General features: G+C 38.5%; 1 protein-coding gene across 4 annotated transcripts in view; it reads left to right on the top strand.

Annotated features, from left to right (window-relative positions):
- Positions 1 to 1,378: 1,378 nt before the first annotated feature.
- The window catches only part of Scaf4 (SR-related CTD associated factor 4), a 59,254-nt gene continuing 41,135 nt past the window's right edge, over positions 1,379 to 19,497 (top strand). For all 4 annotated transcript variants that reach the window (XM_026393549.2, XM_026393547.2, XM_026393548.2 and 1 more), the window contains exon 1: positions 1,379 to 1,795. In XM_026393549.2, coding sequence (XP_026249334.1) covers positions 1,766 to 1,795 — 30 coding nt within the window. In that variant the 5' untranslated portion in view covers positions 1,379 to 1,765. The remainder of the gene's footprint in view (positions 1,796 to 19,497) is intronic.

Raw genomic sequence — 19,497 nt, 5'->3', positions numbered from 1 at the left:
CAGGTACCCTGGCACACAACAGGTGACCTACAAATGTTAACCATTTTCCCTCAATCCTACTCCTTCCCATAAATTCTAGATGTCTCATAAAACTCTCATTCTGCCATTTGTTAAGCCAGAACCCTGGGCATCCTCTTTTACATCCTCCTTTCTTCTTCTTTTTTCTTTTGGTGGGTGGTGGTTACTGGGGATTGAACTCAGGGGCACTTGACCACAGAGCCACATGCCAGCCCCCCCCCTTTTTTTTGTCCCACTAAGTACCTATGTCTCTTCTCTGCTGTGCCACCACGCTTTCTCTGCCTCTGCTCTTGCTACTCTACACCATTCTTCAGAGAGAGCGCATTGCATGACACCACTCTCTTGTCAGTGGTTCCCCACCGCCTGTCTTCGGAAGGACAAAGGCTCCTCAGCACTTGGTCTTAGTCACTAAATTTCAGCTGGTCCTCCTTCATGGGAAGGTGATAACGCAGTTATCAGCAGGCTCCCCTTGGCTCAGAGGATCCTCTCCTGACCCTACCTCTCCTTTCAGCATGGGTGCCACTTCCTTTAGGAAGTCTTTCTGGACTTCTAGTTGGATAAATACCTTTCTTCTCTGCTTCCCAGGGCCCCTGTGTTTTATAACACTTTCCTCAACTTGCTTGTCCTTTCCACCAAACTGGGGTGTCTAGCAAACAGTAGGAGGAAAGTGAATCAGAGCAGTGTTTCCGCCGAAAAGGAAACTTGGTTTGAGCAACCAACGTCAAGGTGTCCGGAATATACTCCTCTCGTGGCACAAGAGGTTGCTTTATGCCTGCGTGGGTATCCAGAGCCTGCACGTCCTTCCTGGGATTTCTATCGCTCAGAATTAACCCGAGGGCAGGCACAGAGCTGCACGGGAAGAGGGTCCCCTCACCGTCCCCAGCAGTGCGCACCGGAGATTGTAAATTCGGGCGAGGTTAAATTCGGAGCCCTTTGTTCGAGGCAGCGGCGAGCCGTGCCTGCCCGCCCCGGCCCAGTGCAGGACTCGCCTGGGCACAATGGCACAAAAAAAAAACGCACCCCGTGAGCACCGCGTCAGGCGGGGGCGCGCGCGCGCGCACCAAGGCCGGCTCAGCGCCAGCCTCGAAGCCCGGGAACTCGCGCTCCCCGACTCCCTCGCCAGGCCCGGCCTCGGTGCTAGGCGGCTTCCCGGGCCCGCGGCCGCTGCCGGCGGGAAAGCGCCCGGCGTCCCGTCGTCACGCGCCGGCGGCTAGGCGCGCGGCGCGGGCGGGGCGGGGCGGAGCGTGGGCGGGGCCGGCGCGGGCGGGAGGGGCGGGGCGGCGCCGGGCACAGGAAGCGCTGGGAGGCCCGAGCCGTCCCAGGGTGCCCCGCGCGGCGTGGACTCGGGCCGCTGCCGCCATCCCGCTGGCGAGAGGGAGAGAGAGGCCCGCCCGCTCGCCGGCTGGGCCAGTGTGGGCCACTGCGTGAGGGCGCGGGGGGCCGTGTCAGCGAGACGCAGAGCGCAGCCGCCACCCCCGAACGGACATGTTGGAGCCCAGCGCCGCTGCCGCCTCCTTTTCCTCATCCAGCAAACGGGACTGAGAAGGGGCCCGCCACCCCTCCGCCGCTGCCTCTGCTCGGCCGCTCGCCTCGCCGCCTCGGCCACAGCCCCTTCCTGCCCGGCCTCGGGCTCCGCAGCTCGTCGCCTCCCCCGCCCCAGGCCCGGCCGGTTCCTCGGCCCCGCTCCGCCGCGGCGCGAGGTCTATGTGACCGGCGGGCCCGGAGCAGCCGCCGCCGCAGCGCGAACATGGACGCCGTCAACGCCTTCAACCAGGAGGTGAGAGCTGCTCGGGGCAGGGGTGCGGGCCCGCTGCGGGAGCCGGGGCCCGCTTCTCCCGCCGCCGAGGTTTGAAGCTTTGGTTGGGGTGGGGACGCTTCCTGCCCGGGTTCCGGGGCAGCGGGGCCTGCGCGGAGCGGCCTGGCCCGGGAGAGGTCGCGGCCACCACGGGAGCTGACCCACACCCCTCCCCCACCGCCCACCCGGCGGCGACCCGAGCTGCCCCCTCGCCCCCTTCCGGCCTGCCCTGCCGACGTCGGCCCGCTGCCTCCGACTTCGCCCGCTTTGGTGAACCGGCGTTCTGGCTCCCGGCTCCCAGACCCGTTATCGGCTGCGCGGTGCCGGGAGCCCGTAAGGGTCTAAGAAAGAAGCGCGGGCGGCCGTGTGGGCTTGGGGGCGGGGGAGCTGGAGCTTCTGCCCGTCTGGAGCTGGCGGAGCGGCGGCCTCGGCCCTCCTGTTGCTCAGGCCGCGGCACGTTGGCGGCTGGACTCTGATCCCGGGTCGGGAGGATTTGGAGAGGGTGCTCGTCCCCCTCCTCCGAATGTCACACACTTGGGAAAGGGAGTTAATAAATGGAGGGGGGTGGCCTCTTACCTTTTTTTTATGTCTTTAACATAACCATCTTATAGGCTCTATGGCCCCAAAGTGACACCCAAAAAGTTGAATGGGAGAGCAGAGTGTTTGCTCCGCCTTAGTCCGCTTGAAAGCCGGTGTTGGCCTCTAGTTCCCCACGCTCGCACCCGCCTCCCGAGGTAGTTAATCCTCTGCTCTCTTCTGCGGGAACATTTACATCTGAAAACCTCCCCAAACTAGGAACAAAGCTGACTGCCCCTTAAAGCTCTTTAGTTGTATCTCCAATCATCATCCCAGGTGCTCTTTTGGCCAATGGAGTTCATTTCACGTAGTGTATCAGAATGGATTTGGGAGGAAGGGTACTTGACCATTGATGCTTTCAAATGCAACTACAGAATAGAAACTATTGTCGCGGATTGATTTGGATTTTCTTTCTTTTTCAAACTGTACAGCCAACATGGAGGAAATACGATGTAGTAGTACTAGATGTTTTAATGTGACTTTAAAAACTTGCTGCATCTATCTCACGATAAGATTTTGGTAGTTCATTTGTTACAGTTATTATTAACTTTTCCAATTTGTAGTGCAATAATTTGAGACCTTCAAGTTAACACTCTTTAACACTCTAGTAGAGACCATTTATTGCTATGCAAATTATCCTAAAAATTATTTTCCTTCACCTAATGGATACATAAATGTTTTAACTACAGTAGTTGCAATTAGGATTGGGCAGTGTCTTGGAAAAGTTTAGTAGTGATGATTTTCAAAATAATATATTATTTACAATTTTTGGTTGCCAGATAATTTAGGATAATGCTCCAGATATTTCAAGGTTGGACATTAACTTTGTTTCCTGAAGGTAAAATTCCCTGGAATGTTGGCTCCATGAGGACAGGTGGTTTCTGTTCTTTTCTCTCTTTACTCCCCCACCATAGCAGGTGCCTGACAGATATTTCTTGAATGAATGGGACCTTACACAAATGGCAAAATGGTTGTTAAATGATTTTAAGCCCATTTTTTTCCCAAGATAAAAACTTAACTATTGGATTTTTTAATGAACAGGAGGAATATTTTGAGTGTATTCTTAGGATTAGAAGTATTTAATACTACAAATCCCAACATTAAGGACAATTATAATGCATCAATAAAAAAATGTAGGGGGTAAAGCATTTCTAATTTTAAGTATTTATGGAAGTTGGCATCAAGCATATTAAACACAGTATATTAACCCTAAAAAAGTGCAATCAGTAGTTGTTGCCTTGGAAAGCCAAAATAACATAGTATTGACTCCTTGAAAGGGGGAAATGGTATTGTGACCTTTTAAATGTGCTAAATAAGCATTTGCTTATCATTGTTTATTTTCCTTTATAAATTTTCTTTTCAGTTCCTAGTCTTTATTAACTACAGATTGCACTTATGTTAGGTGTGTGTTGTCAGTGTCAACTCTTTTCTGCTAAATGGCAACTTCTACTGAAATTAATCTGACTTTAAAAATTCATATTTTTGTGCCCTATGTGTGGTGCTTTCAACTGTTTCTCCTCGTTTATGAAGTGTTAATAATTAGTTCCTAGTAATCTCAAATCTCCCAGTTTAATCTTCATTTAACAAGCATTCAAGTGCCTGTTCAGCAGTGTCTGAAATAGTGTGAGAAGGTCTCTGTCATCTAAGTTTAATAGAAGTCACAAGACTTAGATAACTTTAATCTGTGGTAAAATAGCTGCAAAATGGCCATGGATGATCAGTGAAGGCTTGGGAAGAGAAGAATCTTCATTTTAGGATATCAGAAGGTATAGGAAAGTGATCAGAGGGCAATGGGGCTGAGAAATAGGTGAGTAGAAATTTGGCTCTGGAAGCTTTTAAAAAGTAGGATTCCTAAAGTAGTTTGGGGTCTGACTAATATCATGTCTGTCTAACGTTTAAGAATTTCATTTTTAGGGTATGAGTGAACATTGAAGATTGTAAAATAGTGGAATGATACAGTCAGAATTGTGCTTGATTTGTGGTGATATGTGTTGTAGAAAGCAAAGACTTGGGAAAGATTGACGGGTTGAATACCAAAGTAGGAGAGGTAAATAAAATCTGAACTTGGAAAATTTAGTTCAGAATAGGAGGGGAAGAATATTGGCTAAAGTAATCCAGGAACTTTTATAAGTACCTTCTGCCTCCACATTCTACAAAGCTGACAGTAATGGTACCATTAATAGTAGAGTAAAACGTTGGAGAAGATGTGTTTGGTATATTTTTTTTAATATTATTTGGAGATGAACACACAGTATCTTTATTCATTTTTATGTAGTGCTGGGGATTGAACCCAGTGCCTCACACATGTGAGGAAAGCACTTTACCACTGAGCCAAATCCTCAGCCCCTGTGTTTGGTATTTGAAGAGGTTGAGTTTGAATTGTGTGTGGAACAGTCACGTGGATATTTTTGGCAAGCAGTTGGACATATAGGACTCAAATTTGGATGCAACAAAGAGATAGAGGGAGATTTCAGTTAATCACTCTCAGATGTGCCCTGGAGAAAATTTAGAGGGGGAGAGAAAAAAAAAGAATCCTTAATATGCCTCTGTGGCATGTCAGGCACTTTATGCATTCATATCTAATTTAATAGGTATGGATGTATACAGCCATTTATAGATAGTTACAAATTAGAAATACAATTTTTAAAGAAGTTAAGTAATAATTTACCCCAGGGCATACTGCTAACTAACAACAGAGCTAGGATTTGAATGCAGATCTCTCCAACTTAATTGGTGCCTGAAGATAATATTTTGTACAATTCCAGGGAAGTGGTCATCACAGGTTAAAGACTATAAAAGGTTAATTTTTTTTAGGGTAATAGGATTGGAAGCTTAGGGTTGAATGATGATGAGAGGTAAGGCATTAAGAGGTAGCAAATGTAATCTTTTAGAAGTTTGGTTTTAAGAATGGAAAAGTTGCTCTAAGGATGCAGGGGAAAAAGGTCAGTTAATAGTGTACAAAGCACTGCTACTAGTCAGTTTGTATGTTCATTGAGACTAGGTTTAGCCTTAGTGAATTCAGACCATTGCTTCTGTGAGATGAAAGTGGAGTCTAAGTATTTTCAGCGAAGGGAATGTAGAAAAGCATAGTTCAAAGCAACAAGAGGCAATGGTTAACTTAAAGCAAAATTGTGTATAAAAGAAAAAGGACAGATTGGAAGTATAGATAAAATGTCTATCTCTGATATAGAAGGAAAAGATGAGGAGAGTGAGGTTATTAGAAACCCATTTAACAGGATATTTAGAGAACTTTATATCAGGACACTATAAAGTGAGTGAAAAAGAATCAGATCAATTATGGCCAATACTTAATTGTATTCTGCTGTGTTTAGGCATTTCTTAATGTGAAGAGTTGGATGTTGTTGAAATGTTTTAAATGAATGGATAAAAGCTATAAATTAAAATAGTTGGTGATTGTTCTATTTTTGTATTTTAAAAAGTTGTAAATTCCTCTTTCATGCCTACTCCAACCCTTCTTACTGTCAGAGGCAATCAAAATAACGATTTGGTGTTTTAATCTCTATGGAGATGTATAATTGATATATACTTATTTATATAGCAACTTTTCCCTTCTTAAAACCATATAATGCTGCTTTGCAGTGTAATTGCTAAAGTGTGCCTTTTTTTAATCAAACATTAATGACTGTAAAGATTTAGTTTATTTTTGCTGATAGACTGCAAAGGACTTTCTTAAACTTTATTATGTACTTTGGGTAGGACAGCTTTTATCAATCTTTTTGGCTTTTGACCCTTTTAAGTTCATAAAAATTAAGGACCACAGAGAGGTTTTTTTTTTTTTTTTTTGTATCTGTGATTATCTATTGATATTTACCACATTAGAAATTTAAGCTGAGAAATGTGTTTATTAAAAAATTAATCATTGCATATTAATATAGGTAACATTTAAAAAGCATTTTTTTTTTACTTGTAGGATAGGCACAATACCTTTATTTTATTTATTTTTATGTTGTGCTGAGGATCAAACCCAGTGCCTCACACTTGCTAGGCAAGCGCTCTGACACTGAGCTGCAGTCCCATCCCTTAGTATAGGTAACATTTTTAATAAAAAAATAACATTCCCCATCCAAAAATGAAAAGTGGCTTTATTTGACCTTTTTTGCAAATCTCATTTAAACTTTGGTTTAACAAAACCTGCATCCTTGTATCTCCTTTTTTATTCATTCTCTTGGAATAATACATCAGTTAGCCTCCTGAAAACACTGCTGTATACTAGTGAGAAAATTGATGAAAAAGATATGAAATGTCTTAGTATTAATGTGAAAAAATCTTTTGATCTCCGAGACCCCAGGGGTCCTTGTATTACTTTTTGAGATCTGCTCTGAGATACAGTGCATATAATGCCGCTCTGCAGTGTAGGAAGAAAATGGGTTAATATTCCTTTTTTGTCTTTGAAATCATATATAAATTAAGTTTTGTGAATACTTAATATATTAATTGATTCGGGTCTACTTTTTCATTTTGGGCTCTCAGTCTTGACCCATGTTATCCTGAAGGAAGAGTTGAGTTCTACTTCTCAGTGGGGAGTTTGCTGCCTCTTCCCATTTTTCCCCCACTATAAATTGTTCGGTGTGACTATTTTATATTTGCCTGTTGATTACTAAGCGTGATTGTCTTCTAGAATTTAGACCTTCTCATGAGGATGATTCGGTTTGTTTGTTGGTTTATTTATTTATTTTTGTGGTGCTAGGGATTGAACCCAGGTCCTTGTGCATGCGAGGCAAGAACTTTGCCAACTGAGCTATATCACCAGCCCCAGTTTTTTTAAAAAAAAATTTGTTATATTAATCTTTAGTCTTTTTGTTCTCTGAGCACTATTTCTAAAGACATTTAACAAAGGGTTCAAATGAAGTTGTCCGTGTGGAGGAAATACATAGAAACTAGATCAGTGATTAAAATAAAATTGGAGGTTTATCTAACTACATTTGACCATATTGTACCATGACCATGGGCTTTTGAATACCAAAAGTTAAGTTTTCTCCTTTTGTTCTTTCTTGTCTCTCAGGGAATTCTGAATCTCTGCCAACACTTGGGGTCTGACTTTGTAGTAGTGAGTGGAATAAAGCTGACTTTCCATGGCAACATTTATCCCTGATGTTCTTTATGAAAACATTCTCTTTTATTATGTCAAGTATTTTGTTTCAGAAAAAGTTATCTGTATACATGATAAGGAATCAATTCAGAGAAAATTCGAGTAATGAAAAAGTTGATAGACTTGGTGATCAGAGGTTTATAAATTTTGTGAAACACAATGAGGGATAGATTACCTAATAATATGAAGTTGACAAAATGGCAGGGATAGACTACCTAATAATATGAAGTTGACAAAACCAGACACAAATTGTAGGTTGTTTACCAGTGTAGTCCCCTATAGTGACAAGTGCCTTGAACCTGGTCTACTGACTAGCGCATGTCTGCTTTTGCACAGACATGATCTTCAAAACTTCCTCCTGGAGTGATTATGACTTGATCATGCTCTTGACCAGGTGGCTGAGCTTGATGACAGGGATCCACACCTTGGCCTTGCTTCCATGAGTTCCACAGAGATGGCTGCTGAAGCCTCTGCAAGAAGCTGGCACGCCCTCTGGGGCCTCCGACTGTACCAGTATCATCTGCCATTTGCTGTTTTCCCAAAGAAGCTGGTTAATACTTATAAATTGCACTAATATGTATATTTTTGAGATGGAAAAACTTACCTGTGAATTGGTCTGTCATGAAACTCAATATCGATATTCCCGTTTCAAGTCTTGGGTTTGTCAATGCATGCACATTAACTTGATTCTCACATATTTGTGTTAGTAGACAGCCACATTTGTCAATCTATACCCATAATTAAAGAGCCTTTAAAAAAATATTTATATATTTATTTATTTAGTTAGTTTTCGGTGGACACAACATCTTTGTTTGTATGTGGTGCTGAGGATCGAACCTGGGCTACACGCATGCCAGGCGATCGAGCTACCGCTTGAGCCACATCCCCAGCCCAAAGAGCCTTTTTTTAAGTTAATTTTAATTACAAAAAAAAAATGTACACAAAGCAGCAAATAAGAAATCTTAATAGGGATTTATAAAAAAACATTTCAAAATGACCCCCCCCTCCCCGCCCCCAATATGCTAGGAATTGAACCCAGGCCCTTGCACATGCTAGGCAAGTGCTCTACCACTGAGCCACATCTCCAACCCCACAGTGACATCTGGCCATCATAATTCTGAATGTGTCCATGTTTACCATTGCTTCTAGTGACTTTTAGATATCTTTTTGGTCAAATTATTTCATTAGAATGGTTTTTACCCCCCCCCCCAAAAAAAAATGTAAATTTCGACTATATTTTGTAAACACTTTTGAAATTCTGTGTAAATTTCTTCTTCTTTACACTTAATTGCTTAGTAATGGTGTTCTCCATAATTCCTGTTCACAAGTCTTCAGTTTTAAAGCTTTGTTTTTCCATTAGATACTTGTTCAATACTGAGTCTTTGTAAATATCTCTGTCAGAAAAAGAGAGGTATCTCAGCAAAGAAAAACTGCGTAGATGTCATGTTTTAATGTATTATTCAAGCACAGAAGTATGTATAGGTGCCTCAGGATTAGAGACTGAACCTGAAGGAAGCTCATCTGTCCTTAGACTTTTTGTACTTAACTCCTCACATGAATAGGGACGGTGAATCTGGTTGTATTGGAACTGACAATGTAACTAAGGGGTTTCCTAATAGTCTTGATTGCTTTTTAAGGGCTACATAATAAAAACATGCAGACTTGACATTTATATGTTAAAAACTCAATAGTAACCACAGAAACAGTTTACTACATAGAGCAGGGTGGATATTTTATTCCTGATAATTTAGAATTGCCAGTGCCTAATAATAATAATAAACAAGTCTACTGAGAGTTTTATTCTTGTACAGAGTATTGAGCTAGTTTGCCCCCAGACTGCCTACACCTGGGTGCCATTGCCCCACTCTAAATATGCTTTTTCATTAGAAAGTAATAGTTGACCAACCTTGTAGTGTGTAATCTTCCTCTACAATATCTTTATTCACTTGTTATGAGTTTACCACATTTTTTTCCTTGGGACTGTCAGAATGAAGTTTTACTGAACTAGAATTACAATGCCTTGTATAAAATAATCTTACAGTACAGAAACTTCCTGTAATGTTCCTTGTAACCGTTTAGGAAGCACAGTATTCTTCAAACTTTAATGATTATACAGTACCCAATTTACCTTAATTAAGAAATATTAAGTGATAAATCACTTTAGAAAGGACATCCAGGTTTGGGGTTCAATCAGAGATATGTCCAAATCTTTATGAAGGCCTTTCACTATTATCTAATAAATATAGGGACATTGTATAAAATTTTATATATATATGATTGTATAAAATTATGGAACTGGAGAACATCGTGCAAAGTGAAATAAGCCAGATCCAAAAAGTCAAGGGTCAAATGTTTTCTCTCATGTAGAAGCTAGAGCAAAATAAGAAAAAGATTGGTTGTGGGGCCGGGGGTGCTCATCCCATGAAAATAGAAGGGAGATTAGTGAAGGTAGAGGAAGGGAATTGAGGGGGAAAGAGGTGGAACATGAAAAGAAAGGAACTGAGGAATGAAATTGACCAAATTATGTTATGTACATATATGAACATAGCACAGAGAATTTCACCTTTATATCAATAAAGCACCGATTTAAAAGACAATAAATAGAATAACAGTGATAAATAGAATAACAATGGAAGAAGGAGAACGGGGGGGGGGTGAGAAGGGAAGGAAAAATGCTTTAAGATTTGTGTGTTTATATTTTTTTATCTAATTTATACTCAGAACTTTAAATTGATTTAGGACTTTATAAATGCTAACTTTGTTATTTTTCTTCCAATCAAATGATTTTTATATCCTGGAAATATTTTTTATTGCTCCTATTGAAGTCTGTGAAGAAATATTTATTTCATAAAAATGTTTATGAGCCAACTTGGAGGGGACACAAAGTTCACTAGCGAGGTGCAATACAAGTGATCTTGAAATCTGGCATCTGTGTAAGAAGTAGAGCAGTGGCATGAATATAATACTGAGATTTCCTAAAATCACCTCCCTGCATATTTCTTGAGCAGTTAAAGAGGGAATACATTGCAAGTTGATTCATAGTGGAGGATCCAAAATAGAGTAAGGAATGGAAAGTGACCCTTTGTGATAAGCTGGAGCAGAGTGGATTACAAGCCCTGGTTAGGGAAGTACAGCTTGGTTATATAAGTGAAAAGACTTGAGTGAAGAGTAGATCTTTCGAAATTACAGGGGAGATAGTCTAAAATGAAAAGTTAGGGCATACTTTATAGGGGAAGTCATTAGAAATTAACTACTTAGAAAAATTACACTCCCCCACCCCCACTAGAGATTGAACCTTTTGGCACTGAATTACTGAGGCTAGCCTCAAACTAGCAGTCTCATGTCTGAGCCTCCTGAGTTGCTGGGATTATAGACATGTACCACTGCATCCTACTAGAAAATTTATTCTGACAGCATCAAATGATAACAGAAATATGGCTTGGTGATGAGAAGTAATGCAGATGAAGTTTTAACTATATTTTGCTATTACTATCCCTATTTTTAGTGCACATAGAAATATGTAATGGAAATGTCAGGAATGATGTACACGTGCAAGATAATGTTGGTGTCCACAGAGGATCCTTTTTTCCTTATCTGATTAGTACAGTTAATGTTCAAAGAGTAAAAAATGGTTGTTTTACAGTTTAGATTGTGAGATGGCAAAACCTGATTTTTCAACTATGACCTGCATGAGATAAGTACCCTAGGAAGTCTTAATACTTTTGAGTTCTTTAATTTATATAGTGTTTTCTTTAAAAATATTTTTTTAAGAGAGAGAGAGAGAGAATTTTTGATATTTATTTTTTTTTTTAGTTTTCGGCGGACACAACATCTTTGTTGGTATGTGGTGCTGAGGATCGAACCGGGCCGCACGCATGCCAGGCTAGCGCGCTACCACTTGAGCCACATCCCCAGCCCGTGTTTTTTTTTTTTTTTAAATATTTTTGTGAACTGGTGTAAATTGTTAAGGCATATAAGTTTGTATATTTTTGTAAATAGTTTTGTTATTTATTTCTTGCCCTTGTATAAGTGTTTAGAGGCTCATTTGTTCCAAACTTATTTGAAGCTGAGCTATGAGTTTGGGGTTTTATTTGTTTCCTCTTTAGTTTGGACAGGTGGGGGGTAGGGAGAAAGGATTTTGTACATGGAAATGGAAATTCTTTTTTTTTTAATGTTGTCAAGGACTATTATCTTTTTTTTTTTTTCCAGAGAGAGAGGATTTTTTAATATTTATTTTTTAGTTTTCGGCGGGCACAACATCTTAGTTTGTATGTGGTGCTGAGGATCAAACCCGGGCCCCTACGCATGCCAGGCGAGTGCGCTACCGCTTGAGCAATATCCTCAGCCCGGAAATGGAAATTCTTTATGGTTTAAAGCAAATGTCCCACTGAAAGCAATTCAGATATCAACAGAATTATTTCAGGTTAAAATAGAAAAAAATAATTAACCTGAAAACATTTTCATTTTTAATATTAACTAATTTTGTACTTACACGTGTTTATTTTGTAAAACATTTCTCTAAATTCTGAAGTCAGGAGAAAAGTTGGCGAGTTTGTGGAATAATGTGTTTAAAGAAAAAGAAATTTAGGAAAAAGCATGAGGATTTTCTAAAAAAATTGACTTTGAGAGTATGTGCAACTTTGTTGCATTCGGAAAATGTCTGGTTTGGAATCTTTGGAAATCTGAAGTAGATTTTATGGAGAAGAAACTATTTTTGTTGTGTTTACATCAAACTAAAGACAGCTCAGTAGTAGCAAGGAAACTGCAGTTTATTTTCCCCGACTCTTTAGAAAGCTTTGAAATTTTCTGCACTTTGGGAGTATTTCCTATTAATGCTAGATCTATCTTGTCTTCATATTTTCCTCTAAGCAAGTGTCAGAAAGTGGCTCAATGTGAAGATGCCAAAGGGTTTGATTCTGCTAAAAGTTAAACGATTTACAATATGTATCTGTAATAATAAGTGTGCTTTCTTTAGCGCATAGATAGCAACAACAACATTTAAAGTACATTTAAAAGAGTGGTCTCCTAGATTTGGATTTCATATGTACAGGAGTTTCAGTTATGTAAGGACTATCAGGAGGAATTTTATTAATTTTAAGTTTTTTATAATAATTGTAAAACGTTTTATTAAAGATTTACTAGTGACATTGTGACTATTAGCTTCAAAGATGCTTTATTCCTGGAAAGGTCATTTCTGATCTTCTATATAATCATTTATATGTTCTGTATGATTAAATTACATTTATAACCAAAGGTTGAAGCTACATTTTTTTTTTTTTTTGGTCTTAGACACTTTGAAGTTCATTTTAAATCCGTGAATTTTAATATTTTTCATCTTAAAATTAATGCAAATAGGTATGTTTAAACTTGAAAGTGAAAAAAATACCATAATCCCATCAAATCCTGTGCCATTAGCAATTTAGAGTATTTCAGTATTCATTTCCTTTCTGCATCTATTCGGAATTTTTTTGTTTTGTTTTGGAAGTGGAGTCACCTTGTTGCCTAGGCTGGCTTCAAACTCCTGGGCTCTAGCCATCTATCCTCCTGAGTAGATTGGATTGCAGGTATACAATTGCACCAGCCTTGTGTTTGAAAATTTTTACATAGTTAACAGGTCTTTTTTTTTTTTTTTTTTTTTCAGTTGTAAGTGGATCTTTTATTTATTTGCTTATATATACACACGGTACTGAGGATTGCACCCAGGGCCTCACATGCCAGGCAAGTGCTGTACCATTGAGCAAACAACTCCAGTCCCTACCAGGTCTTTTTAATAACATGAAATTATTCTGTTTATTATTTTCTGAAGTCATTGTGGAAATTTTAAGAACTATTATTGCCTTAGATACATTTCTAGAAGAAGTAGAATTATTTGTTAAAAGGTATGGGGATGTGGCTCAAGCGGTAGTGCGCTCGCCTGGCATGCGCGTGGCATTGGGTTCGATCCTTAGCACCACATAAAAATAAAATAAAGATGTTGTGTCCACCGAAAACTAAAAAGTAAATATTTAAAAAAAAAAAATGGAGGGCTAGGGTTGTGGCTCAGTGGTAGAGAACTTGCCTAGCATGCGTGAGGCCCTGGGTTCAATTCTCAGCACTGCATATAAATAAATAAATACATAAATAAGTAAAAGATCTGTTGACAACTAACTAAAAATATTGTTTTTAAAAACGGTATGGACATTTAAAAAAATCTTGTTAGATGCTTTTAGATTTCTTTCTAGAATAAAAATTTGCCACTAGGTGTGGTGGTACACACCTGTAAGGCTGAGACAGGAGTGTCAAGAGTTCAAAGCCAGCCTCAGCAACGGTGAGGCACTAAGCAACTCAGTGAGATCCTGTCTCTAAATAACAGGGCTGCAGATGTGGCTCAGTGGTTAAGCCTTTGAGTTTAATCCCTGGTACCAAAAAAAATTTTTTTTTTGCCCACTAGATCTCATCAATTTTTGCTTTATGGCAATCCACATTCATGTCAGATAAATGAAGAATTATCTCTTTGTTTTAATTTGTATTTGTTTGACTATTGATTAGTAAATTTGAATTTTTCTTCTATGTTCACTGTTTTAACTATTGGGATTTCCTTTGTTAATAGAGTTGTTCTGTATACATTTTTCAGTTTCTTTGTATCTTTTATTGTCTGTTCATGCTGTTGGTTAACAGGGAATTCTACTTTCATGTGGAATGGCATGGTAGTACTTGTTTAACAAATGATTGTCCTTCCGTCTTCCCCCTACTACATAGTACATTGCATTGTCCTTTTTCTGTCTTTTTTTGGGGGGGAAGGATTGGGGGGTAACAGGTAATTTAACCCAGAGGTGCTCTGCTACTGAGCTACATCCCCAGCCCTTTTTATTCTATATTTTGAGATATGGTCTCACTAAATTGCTGAAGCTGGTCTCAAACTTGATGATCCTCCTGCCTCAGCCTCCTAAGATGCTGGCATTATAGGCATGTACCACTGTACCCAGCTGCATTGCCCAGTATTAAGAAAGGATTTACTCAATAACACACTTTTGGTAAATTACACACTAAGAGCATAAAACGAAATGCTACGTTAAGAGGGGACTGTAAACTATCCCTTACCCAATACAATAAAATAAGTATTTTATGACGTTACCTTTAAGTTGTAATTAGATGGGTAAACATCTTTTCAGAAAAGATAGACATCTTTTATTAAGAAATTTAGTGTTTTTTATAAAGTGTTTATATGTTACTAGTAATTATTAATAATTGGGTTAGTTTTAACTCTTGGTTTGGATTAAGCCAGTGTATCTGTATATAAAGTCAAATGAACAAAAAAGGAGGAAAGAGTATAGAATTAAGCATTGATACCTGTATCAAACAGGAGGGAGGCTTGAGTGTCCATCACTGTGAAGTATTTTAATTTCTTTTGGGAAGCATTCCTATTTTTTAATTAAATTTTATACATTATTAATAACAGGAGCTTAAAGAAAAATATTTTACCATCTTGAAGGTCATAATTGCAAAGGAATGAATACTACAGTAAAATTCTTTCCAAAATAAATTTGAGGAAAACATTTTTTTTAAAGTTTCAGGGAAAAGATAGGGTTAGTATCCATTGAGAGAAATTCAGGACGAAAATTACTGATTGAGGTAATTAAGGTTAAGAAAAATTAAATTGAACTAAAGTGTAGCTTTCCAATTCTTTTCATTGCCTTGATAGCTTAATTTCAAAAAGTAGGAAAAGGTGTATTCTAGAAATTGTAAACTCTATGCCAGTTCACCTTTATCCCTGCCAATTCTATTAGAGATTTGTTTTATGCATTCCTAGAAATTGCTAATCATTAATAGCCAGAACAGATTCACTAATAATTCATAACAAATTAAACTTCTTTCTTTTTAAAAGTGTTCTTTGTCTAGTGAAGACTGTATGCCAGTTTTTTTCAGAAAGATTGGCTATGACTGCATCGTGAATAAATTAGAAAAACATAGGCAGGCTGTTGTTCAGTGGGTTTTAGCTGTCAGTAAATCAGTTAAGGTCATCCCACAACTTTTATTCTTTTGATATTTTAAGAACTATTGACTTAGAGTAGGGAATACTAAGTAAATTTATGAAATTTAGCTGATTAGGCTAGATTCAACATCAAATAGAAACTGATTTTCATGCTAACTAGATAGGTTGAAAGGACTGTCAAACACCAAAACAGACAGCATGAAAATCTAGTTTTGATAGAGATCATATTGAAAACAGTTTGAGGGATTCAGTTGATTACAGTTAACAATGAATGAAACACTACTTTAAAAAGGTAATGAACAGGGCTGGGTTGTGGCTCAGTGGTAGAGTGCTTGCCTAGCAAGAGTGAGGCACTGGGTTGGATCCCTGGCACCACGTAAAAATAAAATAGTTATTTTTTAAAAAAGTAATGAACAGTCTCTCATAGATGTCCATGATCTTGTTCCCCAGAACCTCTGAATATATTACTTTTCATGAGAACAAAGTGACTTCGAAGATGTGATTAAGTTAAGGATCTCAATATGGATTGATTGTACTGGATTATCTGAGAGGTCCCAGGGTCCTTACATAAAACAAGCAGGAACAGAGAAAGAAATAAAGGAAATGGAAGAAGATGCTATGCTGCTGGCTTTAAAGGTAGAGTAGAGGCCATAATCTAAAGGAACGTAGGCACCCTGACTGTGACTGGGTGGGAAACTGGAAAGAGCAAGAAATACATTTTCCCCTAGAGCCTCCAGAATAGCTCTACCTGACCCCTGATTTTAGACTGGTGAGAGTCTGGCATCAAAGTGAAGGATAATAAATCTGTGATGTTTTAGGCCACTAAATGTGTGGTGATTTTTTTTTTAACTGTAGTACTATGAAATTAATACAAAATCCAATTCACTATTTGATCCCATTAACAAAGGAATACATCTGAATCCTGTTTATTTGGAATATACTATTAAAAGGAATTAACTTGGACAGTCAAATCTAGAAATGCTATCATTTGGCATTACAGTTAAAGAAGAGAAAGAAACATAATAGTTATCTCCAAATATTTTATCGCATGAGAAGGATCCCTATTATGTGCTACAGGAACAGAACTAGAACGAGAAAAGGATAATACCAGAAGTGGGATTTGAGGTCAGTACAAAGAATATTGCTGTTAACTATTGGACTGGTTAGGAAATTAAGTATGTTTTACTAGATGGAATCTGTCAGATGTAATTTAAAAGCAGGTTTGAATTTGGTATAACTATAGATTAGATACAAAGATTCCATAGAACTTTTACAAATCTTTGATACAATTGTATTTTCGTCATCAGGAAAGTTTTTCTAAGCATCATTTAAATAGTAGATGCAGTACAAAAAAAGATAATGGTAAGAAAACAAAAAGACCTTGGCCCTTGGATATGGTTTAAGATTCCTAGGACAGTATATTGCTCAATTATTTATTGAGCACTTACATGTCAAGTATTGTGCCATGTCAGGTACTGGGCCAAGAGATTTGTATACATTATCTGACAACTTTATGAGATGGGGTGAGTACTAGTCACTATTTTTTTTTCAAAATTTAAAAAATGCCTGAAGCTTAGAAAGGTTAAATTTTGTATGGTATGAATGTGTTCCCCCCAAAGTTCATGTATCAGAAACTTAATCCCCAGTGCATAAAGGTTCAGAGGTGGAATCTAATAAGAAGTGATTAGGTCTGCCTTCATGAATGGATTACTGTCATTCTTGAGAAAGTTGGCTAATAGAAAAGAAAGTTGACCCCTCTTTTTCTGTATCCTTCTGCCATTTGCCATGCATGGGATGACTTAGCACAAAGGCCTTCACCAAATATTGGTATTTTGACATTGTACTTACCAGCTCCAGAGATGTAAGAAACAAATTTCTATAAAACTTATGTAGTCTTCTGTACAGCAACATAGAACTAAGTAACACTTGTCAGTATTTGTTATTGGTAAATAGAGTACCATGTTCCTTTGATTAATCCTTAAACACTTAGTTCTGCAAGTGTCACAGAGTAAACATCCTTGTTCCTTATCTTCTCTTGGAACTATTGGAATAAGAGATTGGGATGAGTATCATGTTTAAAATATTTTGTATCTCAAGTTTCTATATGTCTTAAGCAGGACAGTTGTCATGCTTAAATGTTCTTGTAGTCATTGAGCTAGCAACAAAACAAAGAACCAAACTCAGATTTGCTGTTAGCAAATACTCTTTTTTGTAGTGTATTTACACCTTAAAAAAGGGGGTCTTGTACCTTTTGGGAGTGGCAGCTGCTGTTGTTACTCTGTGTGGGCAAGACTTCATGATTCTTTGGCTGATTTGATACCCCCCCCCACCACCATTGACAGATGAATTACAAATTCAGGCTATAATGGTGAGGGAAGTGCTATATCTAATAATAATGTTTATCCAACACTTGTGATTCTAGTCATCATTCCAAGTGGGAAACCTCATTTAGTTCTTACCTGAAATTGATACTGATGCCTATCAAGTAGATGTTAATATACTCTTTTTACACGTGCGGGCTCAGAGAGGTTAAGTTATTTGCTCAGAATCATCTATATGGCTGGCCCATACTCAGAAGCAGGTCTTTGTGAAACCTCTTCACAATACCACAGTGTCTGGTATTTTTTCACTAATAGATTGTATTGGAATACTATGGTTTTTATACTTGATGTACAAAGCCAAAACTTAATTGAATAATATGGTTTTTATACTTGATGTATAAAGCCAAAACTTAATTGAAAAATGTGACCTTTTTTTCTGACTTGATGATGCATTTATTTAAAAAAAAAATCTTTGTCCATAAGAAATGTATTTTAGGCCTTATTTTCCTCATTTGTAAAACAATTTTTTTTTTTCTGTGGGTCATCATTGGCTTGCTTTCTTCTTCTTTTTTTTTTTTTTTTTTTTTTTTTTTTAGTGGTGGTGCTGGGGGTTGAACTCAGAGCCTTGGGCATGCAAGGCAAGCACTGTTCCAACTGAGGTATATCTCCAGCCCGGCTTTCCTATTTTTTTAACCACAATCCACCCAAGTAAGAATTTACATCTTAAATTCAGACTCAGGTTCTTGTGCATATGTAACCACAACTAAAACAAACAACAGAACAAAGAACCAAACTCAGATTTGCTGCTAGCAAATATGCTCTTTTTGTAGTGTATTTACACCTTAAAAGGGGGTCTTGTACCTTTTGGGAGTGGCAGCTGCTGCTGTTACTCTGTATGGGCAAGACTTTATGATTCTTTGGCTGATTTGAAACTGAGAGATTTCACAAAACAATGTGGTTGACTGTTCACTTACACAGGTTCTACTAATCTTGAATTGAAAATATTGCGCGCGCGGGGTGGGGGGTGCAGTAGTTCTAGAAAGTATAAGATTGAATTTGGCATGCAGAAGCACTACTCTAAATTCACATGAATGAAGTGTTGAGCAGGCATACCCTGCTGTGGAATTTCCTTATTTCAGATTCTCTGGTTCCAAGATTATTCCCCTGTGTCTCATTTGTGTGCTCTGTAGTTTTATGCCTGAAATGGCTGCATCCAAACATGTAGACTTCTTTTTCTTCTCATTATTCCCTAAACAATACAGTATCATATTTATATTTATGTAACATTTACATTGTATTAGATATTATAAGCAACCTAAAGATTGAAAGTATCTAAGAAGTTGTATACAAATAATACTCTGCTATTTTGTGTAAGGGACTTGAGTATCTATATGCAGAGATCTGCACTTAACCCTTATGTGCAGTGCTATTTTATTTTTTACTTTATTCCACTGAAAAAAGGTATGTCCCTACCCATGAAGCTGTTTTCACATTGGATGTCAACCTGTAGTTTGAAAAGCACTGCTCTGAATTATCTCCAGGATTCTCTGTTATTTTTTTTTTTCAAGAGAATTATGTGTTTTGCGTTGCACACTTAATTCTCTGCTAGATGCTACACTAAGTGCTTTAATATGTATTTTTTTATATTTAATTATTGGAGTTCTTTAAGTAACTTGAGACTCTTATTATTCCCTTTTTACCCACG

The sequence above is a fragment of the Urocitellus parryii genome, chromosome 2 (assembly GCF_045843805.1).
Source record: "Urocitellus parryii isolate mUroPar1 chromosome 2, mUroPar1.hap1, whole genome shotgun sequence".
Lineage (NCBI taxonomy): Eukaryota > Metazoa > Chordata > Mammalia > Rodentia > Sciuridae > Urocitellus > Urocitellus parryii.
Note: the sequence above shows the minus strand (reverse complement) of the source record. Positions and strands in the feature narration are given on the sequence as shown.